The 21,348-nt window shown below is 34.2% G+C and overlaps 2 protein-coding genes across 3 annotated transcripts in view; both read left to right on the forward strand.

The window, feature by feature from the left end:
• Window positions 1-11,939, forward strand: part of LOC122134367 (PH and SEC7 domain-containing protein 1) — a 31,097-nt gene extending 19,158 nt beyond the window's left edge. The window contains exons 3-9 of the mRNA XM_042721099.1: window positions 1,220-1,277; window positions 2,712-2,791; window positions 3,386-3,456; window positions 4,383-4,537; window positions 6,061-6,205; window positions 6,442-6,585; window positions 8,090-11,939. Of these exons, the coding sequence (XP_042577033.1) occupies window positions 1,220-1,277; window positions 2,712-2,791; window positions 3,386-3,456; window positions 4,383-4,537; window positions 6,061-6,205; window positions 6,442-6,585; window positions 8,090-8,368 (932 nt within the window). The 3' untranslated portion in view covers window positions 8,369-11,939. The remainder of the gene's footprint in view (window positions 1-1,219; window positions 1,278-2,711; window positions 2,792-3,385; window positions 3,457-4,382; window positions 4,538-6,060; window positions 6,206-6,441; window positions 6,586-8,089) is intronic.
• Window positions 11,940-12,766: 827 nt separating this feature from the next.
• On the forward strand, window positions 12,767-21,212 carry LOC109100274. Of its 2 annotated transcripts, none has more exons than XR_006154118.1 (4): window positions 12,767-13,742; window positions 13,859-13,941; window positions 20,659-20,952; window positions 21,033-21,212. XR_006154118.1 is itself a non-coding variant. In XM_042719377.1 (4 exons), exons 2-4 carry the CDS (start codon window positions 13,869-13,871, stop codon window positions 15,181-15,183), a joined length of 615 nt encoding a protein of 204 aa, XP_042575311.1. In that variant the 5' UTR covers window positions 12,768-13,742; window positions 13,859-13,868; the 3' UTR covers window positions 15,184-15,427. The 2 variants fall into 2 exon arrangements, 1 of the variants encoding a protein (XP_042575311.1); XM_042719377.1 differs by lacking the exons at window positions 20,659-20,952; window positions 21,033-21,212 and adding exons at window positions 14,447-14,740; window positions 14,936-15,427 and having other exon boundaries at window positions 12,768-13,742.
• The last annotated feature ends 136 nt before the right edge of the window (window positions 21,213-21,348 follow it).

The following is a 21,348-nucleotide window of genomic DNA, read 5'->3' on the forward strand; positions in this document are numbered from 1 at the left end:
ACATTCACACATCCACTCTCCTGTATACTTTAAAAAGGCTTCACATTCTTGTGCGTACATTCATGCCAAAGGTTATTATAGTTAACTAAAACTACTGAAATAAAATAAAATATAAAAAGCTAGTTAGTTTCAGCCCGATTAGGTCATTTCTCATTTTCAATTTAGTTTAACTTGGCTAAAAATATTTTTCTAAAACTAAAATGAGAAATAAAAATTGTATAAAAACCTGTATAGAGACTCAAAAATAAATATTAAATTAATTAAAAATATTAGAAACTATATTAGTATCCCAGTGATAATAAAATAATACTGATTCTAACTCTGGTGTTTACATTTTTTATTGCATTTTTATTATGTCTCATGTAGTATTTATTAATATTTTGAATTTATTTTTATTTTTAATTTTTGTTGGTCATTTTTATATATTTTTTAATATGTATAAATATTTTAATAATTTTTATTTCAGTTTTTCCTAATATTTGAATATAATTTTTATCATTTATAATGTTTATTTCAGCTTTAGTGGAATAAAATGTAAATTAAATTTAAAGTAAAAAATGTAAAGTTTTTTTTTTAACACATTATTTCAGTTTTATTTAATTTAAAGGAACAAAATGTGTTTTTAATAGTTTAGTTTTAGTTTCAGTCAACAATAATCACCCTGCTCTGAAATTTATTTGAAATATTAGTCAAGGATTCTTGCACTAAAAACAATGACATTTTTGTAATGCCATTTCCACCTGTTGGTTTTTTTGCAACTGTTCCTTTAAGACTAGAGGTAGAAATGCTAATGTTGTTGATTTGGCTCATTCCATCACACCGGCGCAATAAATAGGCCTTGATATGTAAATGCATGCTGTCATATGTTTCCAGAAGATCTGCATGAAGTGACCCATTTGTAACTCAATTTTACTTTCATAATTTTCAAGCGAAAGGGATGTTTACCAAAAGAAGTAGCATGCGGACCTCATGGGACCTCTTTTTTTTTTTTTTTTCCATCTGCATTTGACTTGATTGTGCTCATGGTTGGGAAAGTGATGTATAGTAAATTGTAAATTTTAGTTTTGAAAATTTAAATTTGAATTAGTTTTTTCATAGTACAACGGCTTTGAAACACCCATCTATTTAATCTAAATAGTACATTGAACACTTCAGTTTCCAAATGGTTTGACCTGTCGCGATCGAGTCTTTGATTTGATTTCTCTCTTTTTGATGGCAGATGTGAGAGAGAAGCCCAACTGGGAAGAGGAAGCACTTACTGCCGACAGACCTTGCTGGTGACTAAGCGTCTACTTGCGCACTCAGCGGGGTTTATTACATTTCACTATTCAGGTGATTAAGAGTTAGTGCCGCAGTATACAGTTTGTTAATAACTTATTTGTTTCGCGGGGAATTAAGACTTTCTTCCTCTAGGCTAGCGACTGGCGCGTCGGGAAAATCCCAAAATATCACACTGGGTCTGAATCCGAGCTCCTGTAGTCTTTAAACACACTGGATTTCTCTCCACAGTTACTGCAGCACAAAGAGCACTAGATGTGCATTTCCAAAAGCTATAGCAGTGCTTTCAAAGCAGGTCGAGATGTCTAGAAAATTTGTCTTCTTAAGACCAGATGTTCTGCATGTTTTCATGTCTGTAACACCAACAATGCAGGATGACTTATGTGATTGTGTTTAATATTTAGTGTTAGTTTACTAAAACAGACCCCTTACACAAAGTGTACTAAAATAATTTAAATTTAAAATAAAATATTAATTTAAATTAGTGTTAGTTGACAAAAATAACTAAACACAAAAACAGACAAAAATAACTAAAATACAAAACAAAATACGAATATTTATAATTATTTAAGGTTGTTATAGTATTTATTTTATATTTTTAAATTTTTAAAGTTTTGATATTATTTTAATATTTTGAGTTCATTTTTATTTATTTTGTTTTTTAATTTTTATTATTTTTGTTTTTTTTTCTATATAGTTATTAATAATTTTATTTCAACTTTAGTGATATTCAATTTTAGTATAGTTTTTAATAAAAGCAATCATTTAAATAATTTAATAAAAAAGCTATTTTTTTAAAAAAAAGTTTTATTTTGGTTTTAACGACATGAAAGTTTACATTTTTAATAATAAAATTTAAATATTTAAAATTAAAAGCTTTTCCTTTTTATTTTATTTAATAGTTATTATTAAGTAGTTGTTTTTGCTCGTATTTATCTAGAAAAGGAAAGGAAAAGGAAAGGAGATTGCATTGGATTGTGTTTTGTCTTACTAGATGAGTTGTTTTTTTTGTAGTTTATTTAGGAAAACAATGCCAGGCCTGAACTTGTGCACCACATGTTTAATCTTCACGTGTTGACTTATTGGAACCACACTAACAGTAAGTGTAATCAAATATTAATAGCGAACCTATTATCATATAGTTCTGCAAAGTAAACATTTCTGAATTAACTAAAGCCTATTATTGAAATAGGTTGTACAGAAAAAAACTATTTCAGTCTTTTCGTTTAAAATTTCATTCACGTTTACTAAAGTATTTAATTGTTTTACTTGCTGTTTCTTCTTAGAAATTTCACCAGGAATTCCAAGCACTGTGCTAGAAGAAAGTTAATGAAATTATTGCAGTATAATTCCAGTCAGGCTATCACAAAAATAACAACATCACATCACTTTGCTTTGTATTCCTCTTTTCCGCACTTCCTCATTTGCCTCAGCGATGAAGAAGAGATGCGTCCTCGTCTCGAAGCGGTCCGACCACCGGGATCTCACTCCAGAGGAATAAGCGACGGAAGCGGTTGGGCTTTCTCCGTCCAGAGCGTTTTTGCTCTACAAAACGGGTTTTTTTTTTTCAAACGGAGTTTCCTGGTGAGGAAGGTCCCACGCAGACTGGGACGTGAAAGAGAAGTGAGTGCTAAAGAAAGACATTCCAAATTCTCTCACATCAAACTCAATCCAGCAGGCCTGAGGTTTTCAATTCCATATATTTGTAATGAGTCAGAGCTAATGGAACCATTTAATATTTTGCTGGAACTGTCGCTTTTTTTCTTTTCCTTTTTTTTCTTTTTGTATTCAAGGAAGTGCTTTTACTTTCTCTTTTACTTTATTGAGTTATTGTCAGTTTTATTAAATAATATAATCTCCAGTATAATTGGAACATCGGTTTCCTTGCACATTGACAGTTCTTATTTTTTGTCACGATAGATGTATTACTTTAATGTTCTTTAACAATAGCATACAGTGTCAAAAATGCAAATAATTTATTAATAATTTACTCAGAGGTGCAAAAAACACCTACAGATGAAAATCAGTTCATTAGTCTAGACTGATGTATTGATGTATTTGATCCATTTGCTTGCATTTGTTTTGTTATTTTTTATGTGCAATGCAGCACCTCGAGGAAAAAGAGGATGGAAAACATTTTATGCTGTTCTGAAGGGACTCATCCTTTACCTGCAGAAAGTATGTTTTTCTTTCTTAAAAAGAGGATGGAAAACATTTTATGCTGTTCTTTCCTTTCTTTCCCTTTCTTTCTTTCGTCTTCCGTCCTCGCCTTGCCTTCCTGCCTGTCCTTCCGTCCTCACTCCATACGCCAAACGCCCTCCCCCTCCCTCCACTCCCTACGCCCTTCCTTCCTTCCTTTCCTGCCTTTCATATCTACTTCAAACAGTGTATCTCAGTATCATGTATTCAGATATTTCTGGATTGTTTGATTTGTTGTTAAATTTTGTCATTACATGCATTTAATTTTGTGATTTTATGAGGTTTTTCATTTTATGGTGTGTTTTACATTCATTTTCATCTTATATTAAAAAATAAATGTGTTTCTTGTTTTATATTTATGCATTTTTTTCTGACATTTTATTAGTTTTTAAATCATTTATTGCAGAATTACGTGACATATTTAATAATTTTATTATATATTATTTATTTCATTGTTATTTTGTTTGTTTCATGCTAATACTTTTGTGTGTTTGACACACGTGCTGTGTGTATTGCTTTGATTGGATATATTTTTTTATTCATTATTATTTAAATGACATCTGAGTGGTACGTGAAGCTGCTTTCGATGTTTTTGCTCACTTCAGAACAATAACAGCACTTTTGCCAATATTAGTTTAGTTTTCATTCCACATTACTTCAGATTTTAACCTATCTAATCTTTCAAACAAATAATATCTTTTTGCCTTTATAAATATACCCAACTGCCATTGCATTTCTCAGTTTGATGGTAATCTGCTGTATGTAATGAGTAGGATGACAGTATATCAGTAATTATGAGAGGGCACTATGAGGCAAGGCAAGTTTATTTATGTAACACATTTCATACGCTGAGGTCATCTCTGATATATCTTTTGAATTAACAGATTCTTGGTTTTCCAGGCTAGTATCGCCCAGATACGTTATCACATGAGGATTTGAAGAATGCCGTGGTTCTATCCCATCAGTTCGCTGTGGCCATCCGAGCCACAGACTACAGCAAACGGCCGAACGTGTTTTACCTCCGGACCGCGGACTGGAGAGTCTACCTCTTTCAGGCCCCGTGAGTTCACACACTCGACCAGAAAACATGCCATAGTCGTCCAAATGTAATAATTCCACTTCTAGAACGAGTTTCCATTTTCAGTTGATGCCATCAAGCTAATATTATCATCCGTTTCCCTCCAACCTCCTCTCATCTAGAGACATCACAATAAATTCACCACTTGGATAAAATTAAGTCTCATTCTACATTCTATTATGTTCTAGTTGAAAATTCTGTTCAACATGGAAATGCACTTGAGATACTATTATAGTTTTTATTTTCTATTAAATTTTAGTTAAAAGTTTGTCATTTTGTTGTCTGATTTCTGTCATTTTTTTAAATGTCTATATAGTTTTTATTTTAGATTATTTTAATTTTAAAGTCCTAGTTATTTTTTAGCATTTTTATTGGTTTTTGTTTTTATGTCTATATAGTTTTTTTTTTTTTTTTTTTGTTTTAGTTTGTTTTTTATTTTAGTTATTGTGTTATTTTGTTGTCTGTTTTTATCATTTTTAATTTTTTTCATATGGCTACATATTTTTTATTTTTTATTTCAGTTCATTTTAATTTTAGTTACATTTTTAATCATTTTCTTGTGTGTTTTTGTTATTTTTATTAGTTTCATATTTGTTAAATATGTCTGTATAATTTATTAATTATTATTTCAGTTTTAGTTTTAGTTATTTTAATACATCATGTTAATTATTAATTAATGTTAGACATGTTTGATTGGCGAGTCAGGTTGCCTTGGATAATTTATTTATAAATATATTTATATATAAATTAAAAAAAATATTTTCTTTTTTTTTTTTTTTTAGTTAACTGTAATAATCTGATAGCATTGCACAATGGTATTAGTTGATATTTGTGTATTAATTTTTATTAAGTTTTGTATATCTGTGTTGTGAAGATTGCTTGCTAACCACATCTGCATATGCTTCTATACAAAAAACAAGCACGTTAAGCTTTAACTAGAATAACTGACTGGAATAAATCATCTGTTCAGCATAAGGCTCAGCATGTGATGCCTTTTCTGTCCAATTTGAAACACTCTTGCAGTCCTGTCAGCCATGTTTCTTTCTATTGTGTGTGTGTGTGTGTGTGTGTGTTTGTGTGTGTTCACGTTTCCCATGAGTGTTCCCGATGTGCTATATTTGTATGCTTTTGGTTGAGTTTTGGCTCATTTTTTTCTTTTGCTTTGATTGTGCTGTTTAATGTGGGTATATGTGTGTTTTTGCATTTCTACATAAAAAAAAAAAAAACCCACTTCATCTGCTGTTTTCCTGTGATTCCATGACTTGTCAGATTGGTGGAACGGTTTTAGGATTATATGTAGTGTAGTAATGAAGCATTTTTCACACAACTTCCATTTCATCATTTAACCACCACACAGCTTGTTCTGCATCTGACTTTAAAGGTTTATACATTATGACTAAAAACCTTTAATGAGATTTTTACTTCTAGAACCCGTCTGTTGCAGTCTGGTTCTTCTTTTAGACGTTTTCTATCATTATTAACGTGGATTTGATTTATTTGTGTAGGAATGCTGAACAAATGCAGTCTTGGATCACACGCATCAACACGGTGGCAGCCATGTTTTCAGCTCCGCCCCTTCCTGCTGCTATTGGCTCACAGAAGAAATTCAGCCGGCCGCTGCTACCAAGCTCCGCCTCCAAGCTGTCACAGGTCAAATGAGCTGATTTGCATAAATGTTGCCACATACCTATATAAATGTTATCATTATAAGGCTTTGTACTTGGAAAAATAAAATAATTAAGTCTTATAAAAATAAATAATATGATGAATATAATGATGCCTGTGTGGACAGCAAGAAGGCTCACTGTTTTATAAGAGTGACTGTGCATGTACTATATCTGTGTTTATATAAACTAGAGTGTTATAAAGTGTGTTTCTGTGTGTAGGAGGAGCAGGCACAGGCTCATGAATCTCGATTTCGCTCCATCTCCACTGAGCTTGTACAGCTGCACTCTTATCCACCTGACAGGAAGGTGAAAGGTCGTGAACTTGAGGAGTACCGGCTGAGAGAGGAATATCTAGAGTTTGAGGTAAATATACACACTATGGTTCAAGAAAGGTTGGTAAAAAATTTTAAATGTTTTTGAAAGATGTTTTTTTTTTTTTTCTTTTAGTTTAGATTTGTTATGTGTGGAGTGGAGAAGAAGTGTTGTGTTTATTGTGTTGTATTTGTAGCAATAGCCAAAAAAAAAAACATGGTATGGTTCAAAATTATCGATTTTTCTTTTATGCCAAAAATCATTAGGATAAGATCATGTTCCATGAAGATATTTTGTAAGTTTCCTACTGTATATATATTAAAATATAATTTTTGATTAGTAATATGCATTGCTAACAATTCATTTGGTCAACTTTAAAGCTATTTTCTCAGTATTTAGATTTTTTTTTACACCCTCAGATTCCAGATTTTCAAATAGTTGTATCTTGGTCAAATATTGTCAGATCCTAACAAACATTAAATCAATGTAAGGCTTATTTATTCAGCTTTCAGATGTTGTATACATCTCAATTTCGAAAAATTGACACTTAAGACAGGTTTTGTGGTTGCTCAAGAAAAATTTCTGGTTATTCATTTTGAAAAAGATTGCACTGGTTAATATTTTTGTAAAAAACTGTGATATTTTTTCAGGATTCTTTGATGAACAGAAAGTTGCAAGAAACAGCATTTATTTGAATCTGAAATCTTTTGTAACATCAGGCATGTCTTTAGTGACACTTTGATCAATTGAATGCATTGATTAACTAAGCTGTTCTTAAAGGAATAGTTCACCCAAAATTGAATAATGTGCTTCTTACTATTTGACCATAAATTGTGAGTTTTGTTTTTTCATGTGAGAAGATTTGGGGTGATTTTGTTTCTTGTTGGTTGCTCAACAGTGGATGTTTTGCATTGAGTGGGTTGGTCAGAATTGGTGTTCTGAAGTGTGATAAAAACATCACAATAATCCACACCACTCCAGTCCATCAATGAATTTCTTGAGAAGTGAAAAGCTGCATGTTTGTAAGAAACAAGTTCATCATTGAGGCATTTGTAACTTCAAACCATCACTTCTGGCTAAAATATGAGTCCATAATAATGAAAATGTCCCTCTCCTGTTGTCTCTCTCATCAAAATCCACCCCCATATTTATTTAGAGCTGTTTTTGCTTGTAAACGGTGCTTGATCTGTGCAGATTTCTCTCCTGATTCAGATGAGACAAATTTTTCACTGTCGGAAGCATAATTATGGACTCGTATTTTAGCTGGAAGCATCAGTTTGAAGTTAAAAACGTATTAATGACGCAGCTTTCCACTTCTCCAGATGTTAACGGATGTACTGGAGTGGTGTGGATTACTTGTGGATTATTGTGATGTTTTTATCAGCTGTTTGGACTCTCATTCTGACGGCACCCATTCACTGCAGAGCATCTATTACTGAGACACTGATGCAGTGTTACATTTCTGATCTGATGAAGAAAGAAACTAATCTACATCTTGGATGGCCTGAGGGTGAGGACATTTTCAGCCATTTAATAAAACATCTCTATCTTGTAGAAAACGCGCTATGAGACGTACAGCATGCTCCTGCGGGCGAAGCAGCGCTGCGAATACGATGACCTGTCAGTGTTTGAAGCCATGCTCCTGGAGGAAGGTGCGCTACAGAGAGCTCAGTCCAGCCCCACGCTTCAGGACAGCAGTATGACCTACAGCACCAGAGACGGAGCGAGCCAAAGCACCGCCGCCGGCACACAAGAACCATCCGGCAACGGCAACAACAGCTGCTCCCGCGGTCAGGGCCAGAGACACAGCTACCGGCAGGCCGTCCGCAAGTGAAGCCGCTGCCGCCACCCACAGGAAGCTCGCTGTACTGGAGAGGAAGTGAGGTCTCTCTCTTTCCTGTGTGCGCCCTCCTGCTCTGTGTGCCATCAGGAAGGGGTGTTGATTCCGACTGAATCTGACTCTGTGATTGGCTGATGGCTGGGTGATGTCACAATACAAGGTGCTATGGGATCTGGATGGGAGAACGTGATTAGGATTCGGAGGAACGTAAATATGAAACGCATAACCTTCCTTTGCCTTCTAGTTCTCGGTTTCTTCTGCGATTTCTTACCTGAAGCCATTTCATCGCACACTACCAAGTCAAATCTGGCCCTAAACGTCTTCAAACCTTTAAAATATGATCGTGTTAGAAGGTCTTCAGTTCTTGCATTTCTAGAAATAACTAATTTGTTTACAGTGCATATTAAAATGTACAAATTCTGCTCAAAATGGTCATGAAAAGTATGAACGCTTGGAAGGGTGAGGTCTGGGATCGGTGTATTCTGCACGGTGAAACACGATGCTTGTTATTTGTCATACGGGCGTTTTGTTGTGTTTATGAACGGTAGATGAGCAGAAAACTGACTAGCCCGTATGCAACTAGTTATTTCTTTGTGTTGTTCTAAGCATTAGCGATCTGTATTTGTACAATAATGCACAGGGACATCATAGTCACTAAATGCACCATCCGTTGGCTCTGCAAAACCCTGTTTTGCCCTAAAACGTCTTTTGCTCTGAACACTAAATATAATTACACTGCAAAACTCATTTTCTCAAACAGAATTTTGTCTTTTTTTCTTATAAAAATCTTATAAACATCTTTAAAATAACGCCTAATATGCAAAAGTCAATTTTAAGGTTATTGTTAGGTGAAAATTAAAATGAAATCTATTTAGTTGAGAAAAATTTTGTAATAAATCTTGAATTAGGTTTATTAGCAATTTTCTCATTTTCAAGCACAAACCTCACTATATTGTTAGATTCATTCTTAAAACGGGGGAAACAAAGCTATTTGTGAATAAGTTATGAAAAATAAACTTAATTCAAGATATATTCACTCAAAACCAGTTCTGTTGGCAAATTTAATTTTCCCCATAGATTCTAGGCAGAAACCTCACTGAATTTAGTTAGATTTATGCCTAAAACAGGGAAAAAGATAATTTACAAAATCCACATTTTCTCTGAAATCATAATATGCAAAATTACATTTTAAGGATGTTTAGATATTTTAGTGAGAGAACAAGACAAAATAAAAAAAGTGAAGTAGTGAAGCGAACAGAGACGCGTATCTTTGTCTGTATAGTTCATTCTTTGAATATGCTCTATTTTAGCTTCTCGTCCTTGTCTTTCTGCATTATTCTCTTTGCTGAATGTTGTCTGCTGTGTACAGCATGGCTGACTAGTGACAATCTATCCTGTTTGTTCAGTTCAACAGAAGCTGAAGTCGGTAGGAGGCTCACAGCGTGTAGTTCATGAGTCAAACGGACCTGTTACCCACGCAGCACACTGAATGTCATCTTTTTCCTGTTAAACGCAGTTAGTCAGTGTTTAAGACGCACTTCCCCTTATTGCTTTCTTATGTAATCGATGAGAGAGAGTGTGTATATGCGCAAAAATATATCACCTATTTAAGGAATGTTTTAAAACTTATAATGAATGTGGTGTGTCAATCAAAACTGCCACATGCAATATTCAGCATAGGCCTGTGTGTGTGATCGACGCATATGTGGATGTTTAATTACACGGCACGCAGCATCCTGTGACGCGATGAATTGGGAGCTTGAAACCATTGAATGTACCATACCATGTTTTTCACCATGGTGACGAGATTCTGGCATCACATTTCAACCTCAAGCATTGTTTCTTTCTTAGTGGATCCATTTATCATGTGGTGTTTCAGGGAGTTAATATGGTGTAAGATAACATTTCCTCAAACTCTCTGAGCCGTCTTGACTCGAGTCGAAACTGACGTTATCTTACAGTGCTACAGTGAGTCTAAAGGGCAGATAGGAAATACAAGAGGAATACAAGTAAAAAAAAAAAGCTTATTTGGGCAAATATCACAAGAAAATGCAGAAAGTCACATTTCACTCCAAAATCAAAAGGAAAAAATAAGATTTTTTAGGACCGTTAAGGGTTTATTTATTTACTTTTGATATTGACATTTTTTCCATGATAATTAAGTACATTTCTTCCAAATACATGCATTTATTTGTTTACATTTACATTTACATTACAAGATCCCATCATTTATTAGTTTAATGTAGACTGACAAACTGTCATACAACTTTTTTATTCTTATTATTGAAATTGGCATTATTTAAAATACCAAAAAAAAATTATGATGTATAAATATAATAAATATGATTTTAGGTAATTATATTGAAGCCCATTTTTAGGACCATTATTTATACATTTATATTATTTAATGGCACTTTGGTTTTGAGAGAAGCACAGTATAAATTCATTATTATTATTATTATTATTATTATTATTATTGGATTGTCCTAAAATGGGCTTAAATATCTTGACCTATTTTTTTAAAGACCATTTATTTATTTTTGATATTGGCATTGTGACATTAGACATTATTTTCATGACAATGAAGCACACATTTAATATCCCATTGCTGTAATGCATGTATGGTCCTGGAAATCTTTAACTAGAATACTATTTTGGTGTGAAATCATGACCCGTAAGTGTTTTGTGAGTTTCACTCAATTCGTCAACCGTCGGTGTTGATTTCACTGCTGAAATCTGCTGTTGTATCTATAATTCAGTCCACCTTGTCGATACAGCGCTGTATACCCAGAGAGCATGATGTCGAATAGTCTTGATGTTGAATATAAAGTCGGAAAGCCATTCTCTGCTCAGGTGTCATTTGAATATAATGTAACAGTTGCCATGCATTCTTCTACCAGCAGAGAGCACGGTCTTCAGCCATACACATGAAACAAGCAGACGAAACCAGAGCGAGAGTGGAAAGATCCACTGATGCGTTGCTCGGTTTGTGTTTGTATGCATTTTCTGTCATTTTGTTGATTTTTCATGTTTAATGTTGATTTACTGTCCAGTGTGTGTCGATATACTGCTCTATATAACACACATACAAACACACACACCACGTCTGACTCTGCTGAGCGTCTGTTGTGTCCTGCTATGATGAAATCAATCGACTATGACCAATATGATTATCATATGAAACTATATTTTTAATTAAGCAGCACCTGAATGTACATAAACGGCATGAAATTCTTCTGCTCTCATTTGCATCTTGTGTCTTGTTCTGAGGTGATTTTGTTGTGGATTGAGTGTCGTTTGAAGACTCTTGGTGGAGGATTGCTGCTTGTTTAAGCTCGTTATAATGTCAGTGAGGAGAAAACTGAAGTTGTTATCGCCTGAAAGTGAAGGAAACACTAAATTGTTTTGTTTACTTTTTTTTTATTTCTTTCAAGTTTCTTTATTCTTTCACTTTGTTCCTGGTCTTTCATATGTGGTTCGCTTGTATGAAGTTCTGTAAGGACCATGTTTGTACAGCCTCTCTTTATGATGGCCTAAAATACAGAAATAAATAACAAACTATAATGAAACACACCAAACTTCCCACGTGTACTTGATTGTTTTAGATTTCAAAATTGATTTTTGATTATTGATTGATGCAATTTGTGAACTATATTAAAACATGTCAGAGGTCAGCGTTTGAAAAGGTCATTTTCAGGGTGTTTAGTTAATGCACTGATGCCATTAAAAATAATAAATATCACATGCTTATGCATGCAATAATCATTAACAAATATTTCCATCAGTGTTTGTCATTAGTTAAAGCCGCAACAGCACTCTTTTGTTGCATATCACACCTTTTTATTTTTTGATGTGTCAAGACAGGTAGTTGAGTAATTCTGAAAAATTAAAAATGGTGTATATCCTGCTATACTGAATACAGCTTGAGAATGAGATAATAAAGCTATAAAACAGACAGTTATACAGCTATGAATATACTGAAAGTAACAGCCAAACTTTTTCATTCAAGAGGCAAAACACTGGGCAAAAATATTCTAAAACAGCACATTAATACATAAAACATAGGATAGCAATTATGAAAAGAGCAGACAGTGTGTATAATCTTAATCACTCGTACAGGTTTGTCAAATGTTAATACGCTTAATATTCAGTTTTGATGTCAGCTCTGTAGCTCATTTCTAATTGGTTAAACTAACAATTTACAGAGCGTTACATTCTACTTATTAATCCCGTTCCTTTAAGAAATTCAAAGAATGCTTTACTATTTATTTTACTTGCCCATTTTATTAAAGATTTAAAATGTACCACCTGAATTTCTTTCTTCTTGATTTCAACTACAATACTAGCCTACTTCTTTCTTCCTCATATTTCTTACATTCAAGAATTGCATGAGTTACTGTTTCTTCTACTTTGCAGTCTTCACATAGTCCATTTGGATGCTTCCCTAATGAGCTATGAGGTAAATGGTCTTTTCTGGTGTCAGATGAATAAAATGTTACTGTTGCAACGCATTCATCCACCAGCAGAGAGCGTGTCCTGCTGCTAAGAAATCAACTCTCTTTGACCAAATAGCTATCACATGAAATCATCACAGCACAAACAGCTAACAAGAGTTACCAAAATATATCACAATGGGTGAGGGTGAGCCTGTGACAGACAACCTGAAACAACATGGAAACACCTCGCTCGAGGCTTGACGGTGGAGGCTTGTATTGTTTATGATGGAACATTTTCAATAAACTGCATACATATTTTGAAACATGGTTTAAGGACTCAAAGTGCATTTACAGCTGATGCAATCCATTAAAAACCTGTTTCCCTTTAATGAGAGATCTTGACATGACAGGTTCTCTCGTGGGTGGATAAGTGTTTATCCAATTATTTTTTTTATTTATAGGCTATATCTCTTCTTACAATACGTCTTGTTCAAAACAAGTTTTACTAAAAAAAAAAAAATGTGCCTTACAAAGAGGAAAATCTCCCAATGTTTTCAGGTTCTGAGGCACCTTTTGAATGGACGTCAAGCGTATAATTCAGAGGTAGAGCCATTAAGTCCAGTTATTCAAGATTCTGGTAATATTAACCGATAAATATCCAGATTCTAATAATAAAAACAGGAAGTGAGCCAGTATATTTTCTATATTTGGTCTGTCATCATCATTATGGCATGAAGGGGAAATTTTCAGGTTATTAACAGCACCAACTGCTGGCCAAGAAATGTTATAACAACATAAACAGCTGTTTCTCAAGACGGCTGTATCAGTCCTGTCGAAAGTGAAAGTTTAGAGGTTCAGTATTTAGGCTCGTGTGAGCAGCAGAGAGAGTCAGAGAGGAATGAACTCAGACTGTGAAGACACACAGAGCACAGGTGAGAAACAACTACTTTAAAGCACCATAAAAGTTTTCCATATCTCTGTAATCTCTTGTACTTATTAGTCCTAAGTTTCATTATGATGCAAATGTATGTCATTATTTCTACTGCAGAATCACAATCATGAATGCTGTAAATGCTCTGCAGCTGTTCATTCTGGTTTGGACCTTTACTGCTGTCTGTCAAGCTGATAAAGGTAAGAGAATAAACTTCACCTAGAATGTGTGTGAGAATTTTGAATAGGAACTAAATCTGAAATAATGAATAATGAAAAATATCCGATTTATAGATATATAAAACATGGCTCTTTAAAAAAAAAAAAAAATACTCAGTGTAAGAGTTTTTGGCTTTTAATATGATTCAAAATATAAATTTACTGATAAAGGTAGTGAGAAAATACATTCTTCTCCCGTTCTGAATAATTCACTTTCTCTAAAGATAATTCAGCCTGTTGTATTATTGATAACACGGCTGCAGTATGTGACCCGAGTAATGTGATAGATGAAGAGATGCAGACGGGGGAGTGATTGGAAAACCCTGTCTGGAAGCAGTCATTATTTTTGCAGTTCTTTTTGGTGGCACTGATGTTGCAGACGCGACACACTTCAACTTTAAATTGATTGAATTTCTTAATGTGAAAAATGACAGAAATTAGTTTACTGTTGATGTATTAAACTGATAAATATATTGTTATTTTTCAGATATCATTGTAAGCTGTGATGATGTGACTGGTTCTGTGGGGAGAGAAGTAAATCTCACCTGCAGCGTCTCTCTGCAGAACATTGAATGCTGCATTGTGAGGTATTTGTTTAAATACCCTGAGATCTTTAATGACTCTGCAATCTGTCGTCAAGATGTTCCTGTGAACCCCTGTGAACAGAGAAACAGTTTCACATGCCGCTACACTCCAACTACAGTGATGAGAGAACAATTCAGATTCTTTGTGCAATCAAACTGTGGAGTGGAAAAAGCAGAAATCTACACTGTTGTCGCAGGTACTACATACTGTAACATTTTTGCTTATAATTTAGTAAATCTTTGCAAATGTACATTTATGTTCAATCTACTAACAGTGGTTTTAAAACCTGTTAACAAAGAAAAATTATACTGACCATTAAACCTGAAAATAATAGTAAAACTCTTGGTAAGAAATGAATATATTCTAATACAACTATTGATTATTTCTTCAGTTTCCTCAAGACATGTGAACACAGAAAACCCATCAGGATCCTCTCCACCAGAGACAGCAGCAGGATTCAAGGAGACTGTCTTCACTGTGGTTGTGGTTGGTATCATCATCATCATCCTCATCATCATGACGGCGATCATTTGCAAAACAAAACCAAACTTCACCAAACTTTGTAGAGGCCAGAACTGGATGTTTTTGAGAGTCAGACATGATGAGGACAACAATCGTCCAGGAAATGAGATATTATAGCATTGAGTTTTGTTCATTGTGAGTTTTCATGTGTTGCTCATAAAACACACAAGCATTATTTAAACTCCACTAAACTACATGCTCTACTATCTTATATCTCAAACTACTGAATATATAACTCTGGCTGTAGGTTTTAAAACTGATGATTCCATTTTATATTGATTTCTGTGAAATAACAGCATATTATTGATCTGTTTGATCAGAGTATATGACTTTAATAAACTCAAACCTTTGTAAACTTTAAGAGGAAACAGCGAAACTCAAACTGTGTGTGTTTTTTTTTTCTGACCTTCAAGACATGTCTGTTATGAATGTCATTTTATTACTGAGTTAACGGTGCAAACAGCACCATAGACACACAGTACAAATTAACAAGAAGCCAGGCACAGAAGTGGGGAGCAGCATACATGACATACAGTTGAGTGTGCAAATGTGCAAAAATTGTGGGTGTGTGTGTGAAGATAGACAACTAAAGAGATGTGATATTGTTTGTGTGAGAGTGGGTGGTAACAGTCCAGTCCAGTCCATTATGTGAGTACAGTTATTATCCCTTGGGTCATCTGGAGTTAATGAGTCTGATGGCTTGGGGGAAGAAGCTGTCACACAGTCTGATGTGAGGGCCTGAATGCTTCTGTATTTCCTGACAGATGACAGAAGGGTGAAAAATTTGTGAAAGGGGTCACCCGGAATACTAATGGCTTTGTGAGTACAACATGATGTGTAGATGGTCAGATGATCTGTGGCAGATGCTTTTATTCAAAGCAACCTACATTGTATTTAAGGTTTAAATATGATTAGTTCATGCACTCCATGGGAATCAAACCCATAACCTATTGCTAAAGATACAGGAGTAACTGCCTGAGAAATAACAACTGTTCTGGGAAAGAGAACAAGATGATCCTACAGCTGATGAAAACAAACAGCCTTATCCAGAGTCAAGAAAATCACACATTCCATGAACAGCAGTCAGATGAGACCACAAGAATCCTCCTCGAGTGTAATCATGATGACTGATGTTTCACAACAGAAACTAAGACATCTTCATTTCATTTTATGGCAAATGTTTATTGTGCATTTACTGATCAATATGAGTTTTTTCAGCACCTGCTAATTAATATATATACTGCAAGGTGGCTGATGCAAACATAAATAATATAAGTTCATTATGTCAAGGATATAAAAACAAAATCTAAAAAAAAAAAAAAATTATTTTACTCCATATTTAATATAGGCCTACCATATAAACAAAATAAAAACAAAACGATACAAATAAATATTATATGGAAACAAAATCTAGTCTATTTATATATATAATAAAAAAAATAACTATAATAAAATAAGTTCACTGTTGATTGAGTTTGTTTTAGTAACTGTGTAATGAGCTTTATTTTTAGTTTTTCAGATCTAGCTTCATTTCTTTCATTCCTCTGAACTGCTGCAGAGCTTCTGTTTCCTCTTTCCTGGGATTTTCATCATTTCATCATCACCCATTCATGCAACAACAATAAAACGATTGAGAGAGTGCTGACAGATAGCTGTGGTGTGTGGGCTGGAGAAACCATGATGATATACGGATATGAAATGAATAATTTTTATTATCGTACAGTTTTTATGTGTTAACATTAAATCAAACAAAAATGTACTACCATTTGCCTTTTTATTTAAGCAACTGAGATGTTACTGCATTATCTACAGTATGTGTAATAAATGAGTCTTTATGGTGTTTTCATGCTGTTTGTTCTGCTTCACTATGAACTGTGCAGATGCTGTATCGCTGTAGGATTTCTCAAAAAATTCCTGTTGTTTCATGGCAAAATTGATAATTTTTCTTTTGACTGAACTGTTTTGATGGTTTAAAGCGTTACCAGTTTTTTGCACTTCACTTCTGGCTCGCCTTCTCTTTATAAATCAAAATTCATGTTGTGGAGTGCAGAGAGAATCTCTCCAAATTGCAGAACCTGCTTTAATTTAGAAAATGATAGTCAAAATTATCAGTTTAAGTTTATGTCCTTGTGTCACACATAAAGAAATCAGTGGAGTAAAACATGCTCAAAGAGAAGCGTAGTAAATCATAGTGTTATATGTAGTCTAACCACTAGAGGGCCACTATGTGATTGTGCTGAGTTACCTTTGTCCCGCTGGTAGTGGGGGCTTCCGGTGGTGGTTGATCAAAGAACCAGATGGCTAGTTGCTAAATGTTGATGTGCACCTGTAAATAAAGTACATGGTAATTGTTCATCCTGTCTCTGCATTTGCTGCACCAAGAATATCACGCCTCGCGCCTCTAGAGGGCCTTACTCCTGGCCTGCATTTTATGTCGTTTATGTCTATATGTTTTTCCACTCATTTTGTCCTTTGAAAGATTAAAATAGTCATAGCTGACAGACAGTATAAGACTCTGTGTATAAGAATGAGTAAAGCTGTTTGCTGTTAGGATGACAAAAAGTTTTAAAAGTTTATCTTTTAGGCTGGTCTAGAGCCCTGCATTTCACCCCGACTTTTTTACGCCCCTCGGGCCGGGCTTCAGGCCAATTTTAACGTCATAGTTCAGACGCGGGCCGGGCCTCGGGCCTGTTTTAGGCTTCTCCTTATTTTTATATTTTAAACATGATCTTCTTTAAAGTTGTTATCTACTATCTAATCTCTGGTACTTCATTATTTTTCCAAATTGCAAATCATTTTGTATTTTTTTTTATTATTGCAGAATCACAACCATGAATGGTGTAAATGTTGTGCAGCTGTTTATTCTGGTTTGGACCTTTACTGTTGTCTGTCAAGTTGATGATGGTAAGAGAGTAAACTGGGTGAGAATTTTGCAGAAGGACTAAATCTGTAAAATAATGTAAAGCACTGCACAACAGTAAGGGAAATTCATTATGGTCAGGGAGTACATGCAATTAATGTGTTTATACAATCAAGCTCTTTTTTTTATAAAACAGTTTGTTCATGTACGGCACCGTTACATATAAAATCAAGGCTGTTGGATCTCATGGGCTTTTTTTTCAACTACACTGTGTTCCAATTATTATGCAAGTGATGTATCAGTAGGATTTCAGTAGGGATGCACGATATATCGGCCACCATATCGATATCGGCTGATATGTGTTAATTTTTCTGTTATCGTTATCGAACCGATAAGAGAATTTGACCGATATCTTAGAGCCGATAAATAATGCATTCTTTCCTGCAGAGACACTTCAGATGTGCACTGTTCACCATGATGGTTTTTAATTGCTTGAAATATCATTGGAAACACTTTGAAAATGAAAATACAGTGTACTGCAACATGTACAGTGCAAGTCAACCATATTATAATGAGATTATTAGCTACTGTAAAATAATGTAACGGAGTCTTTGTTCGCCGTGTTTTAGCGCGTTGTTAAGAGAAGAGCGCATCCACAACGGATCCAGTTAAGTTCTAGCACAGTTAAGTTCGCTTGTGCATTTACAGTCTTTTGTGCAATTGTACGTTGTAATACTGTGTTTATTTTATGCATTTAAATCAGATTTTTCTCATACAGAATGCGTTTGGTTAAGCTATAGCCTAGAGGGTTAATAGAGCGCTTCAGTTTGCTGGCACACGCAACTCAAACAGCAGCTTACAACATTAATAACTATGATTAAGATTGTCATATATATATAACATTATAATGAGAACACTATTATAATAAAACGTTATGAATTCGTTTGGTTTGGTTTCCGTGTTTCAGCGCGTTGTTGCGGGAAGAGCCGCGCATCCACAACAGAAGTTAAACATTCTGATTAGCACGTAACTTAGTCCGAGTTCACGTGTGCATTTGGTCTTTTTGTACGTATAAGTTGTAATATTATATTTATGTTGTATAAATATCTGAATATATGATGCGTTTTCCTGTGTTAAGTAAGTTTTCCGGTGTTCAGCACACGCAGCTTGTGCACAACAGCAATGTACAACATTAATAACTATAATTGGAAATAAACATAATATTATAAAGAGCATATTACCGTAATAAAAAAAAAAAAAAAAAAAAAAAAAAAAAAAGTTGTGAATTATTTGAGTTTGTTTGCCGTGTTTCAGCGCGTTCAGAGCGTGTCCACGACACATCTGACTATTCGGGTTGTAGCGTGGGTGGCATTGCAAAATTGGAAATAGGCTACTTCTGTTTTAAACCATGAAGGCGAGCCAGTGGGTATCATACAAGCAACGTGCAAACTTTGTGCAAGTCAAACTTATGCCGGTGAACGCCTTTCACAATGATAGTGAAAGTAAAAACTTAAAAACTTAACGCATTAACAGCGAGTATTCAGAGACGACGAGAGACGAATCTCCTAATATGTGGTATATCTAACTGTTTTAATTTAATTCTTTAATGTTTCTCTTGTGGCCGGAACATAGTGAAAACAATGAGAAGAAACATTATTCGTGTTGAACAGGTTGTTTTTGAAAGTTGGTGCATAAAAATGATAAAGTGTTTAAAAGAGAAAAAAGTGACGTGACATGTGACTCAGAATTCGTGCTCTGCATTTAACCCATCCAAAGTGCGCACACGCACCGGAGCAGTGGGCAGCCATTTATGCTATGCAACCTTAGGGTTAGGAGTCAAACTCTCTAACTACTAGGCCACGACTTCCCCTAAAATTGTTACTGAAGTGTAACAATTTTATTTAGGCTATAGGCCTATAATTCATTGTAGGAAATTAAACCTGTTTTAAAAGACATTTTTAAAACATTTTCATTGAGGAGTAGCCTAAGCTAATAGCCTATTTTTTTATTTTCCTCACAGGCTGCGAGTCACAGCGTGTCAGTTACTCGGTGATGCGCTATGAAATTGTAATGAAATTGTAAATTAATTGTAATATTAACTGATCTGTTTAAATGCCTTATTTATTTGTAAAACCAGCGAACTAAACTTATTCTGCAAGAAATATTTTGACATCTGATGTTAAATGTTGGAATGAAGAGATTTAGAATGAAGTGGTAAACATTCATTTTAGTTAGATTTTGGGAATGTTTTCTGTATGTACGGTATAATTAACTCTTCCCAGAAAGACTAACCTTTATATCTATATAAATATTAGGGCTGGTAATTTAACGCGTTAATCAGATTAATTAATTATGGGGAAAATAATGCATTAAAATTATTAACGCATTTGACGCACTTGCCCCGCCCCGTCTAATATTTACCATTTTTGCCAACCATAAGATAAAGACAAAGAAGAACTGTTCATCTCCGAGCAATTCACAGCGGCATTTCATTTCTTAATCCACGTTTTGAACGAATTTGGTTGCGTATGCGTTGGCTTTGAAGTGGCGCTGCACAGACCTTATATATATATATATATATATATATATATATATATATATATATATATATATATATATATATATATATATAAATGGTCCTACAAGCAAGACAAGCAACAGTCAAACATTTAGACTTCATTGCGTGACTTTTGTCACTGTATTATATAATAATAAACATTGTTATTTTTCAGATGTCATAGTAAGCTGTCAGAATGTGACTGGATCTGTGGGGAAAGAAGTAACTCTCACCTGCAGCGTCTCTCTGCAGAACACTGAATGGTGCATTATAATGTATACGTTTCAATACCCTGAGATCTTTAATGACTCCACAATCTGTTGTCAAGGTTTTCCTGTGAACTCCTGTGAATAGAGAAACAGTTTCACATGCAGCTACACTCCAACCATAGCGATGACAGAACAATTCAGATTCTTAGTGCAAACAACGTGTGGAGTGAAAAGAACAAAATTCACTGTGAACATAACAGGTACAGTAAATTATAATGTTGTTTGTAATTCTATACATTTATGTTTAATCTTCTAACAGTGGTTTAAAATCTGTTAACAGGGCCCATTAAACCTGAAATTGTCACTGAAGCAGAAGAAGGTCTGACTTTTGAGGGATGTCTTCAGTAATGCTTTTGCATTTGCTGAGTAATAATATAGCTAAAAAATGTTACTATTCTATAACTGCAATTTTGTGGTTTTGTACAGTGTCTTATTTTATTTTTTTAATGAATTAATTTAATAAAAACTTGTGATACTCTCTAAAGAAGAATATTTGCATGCAGATTAAAATGCATTATATAAATGCAGTATAGACTGGTAGTGTAATTTGATTTGGGCAGGTTTAGGCTTTTTATTTATTTATTTATTTAGTTTGG

Source organism: Cyprinus carpio, chromosome B3 (genome assembly GCF_018340385.1).
Source record: "Cyprinus carpio isolate SPL01 chromosome B3, ASM1834038v1, whole genome shotgun sequence".
NCBI classification, from domain to species: Eukaryota; Metazoa; Chordata; class Actinopteri; order Cypriniformes; family Cyprinidae; genus Cyprinus; species Cyprinus carpio.

Coding starts and splice junctions, on each gene's coding strand:
- LOC109100274 (XM_042719377.1), top strand. CDS start 13,869: ATGAATGCTGTAAATGCTCTGCAGCTGTTCATTCTGGTTTGGACCTTT. Junction 13,942..14,446: donor TGTCTGTCAAGCTGATAAAG/GTAAGAGAATAA, acceptor GTTATTTTTCAG/ATATCATTGTAAGCTGTGAT. Junction 14,741..14,935: donor AATCTACACTGTTGTCGCAG/GTACTACATACT, acceptor TTATTTCTTCAG/TTTCCTCAAGACATGTGAAC.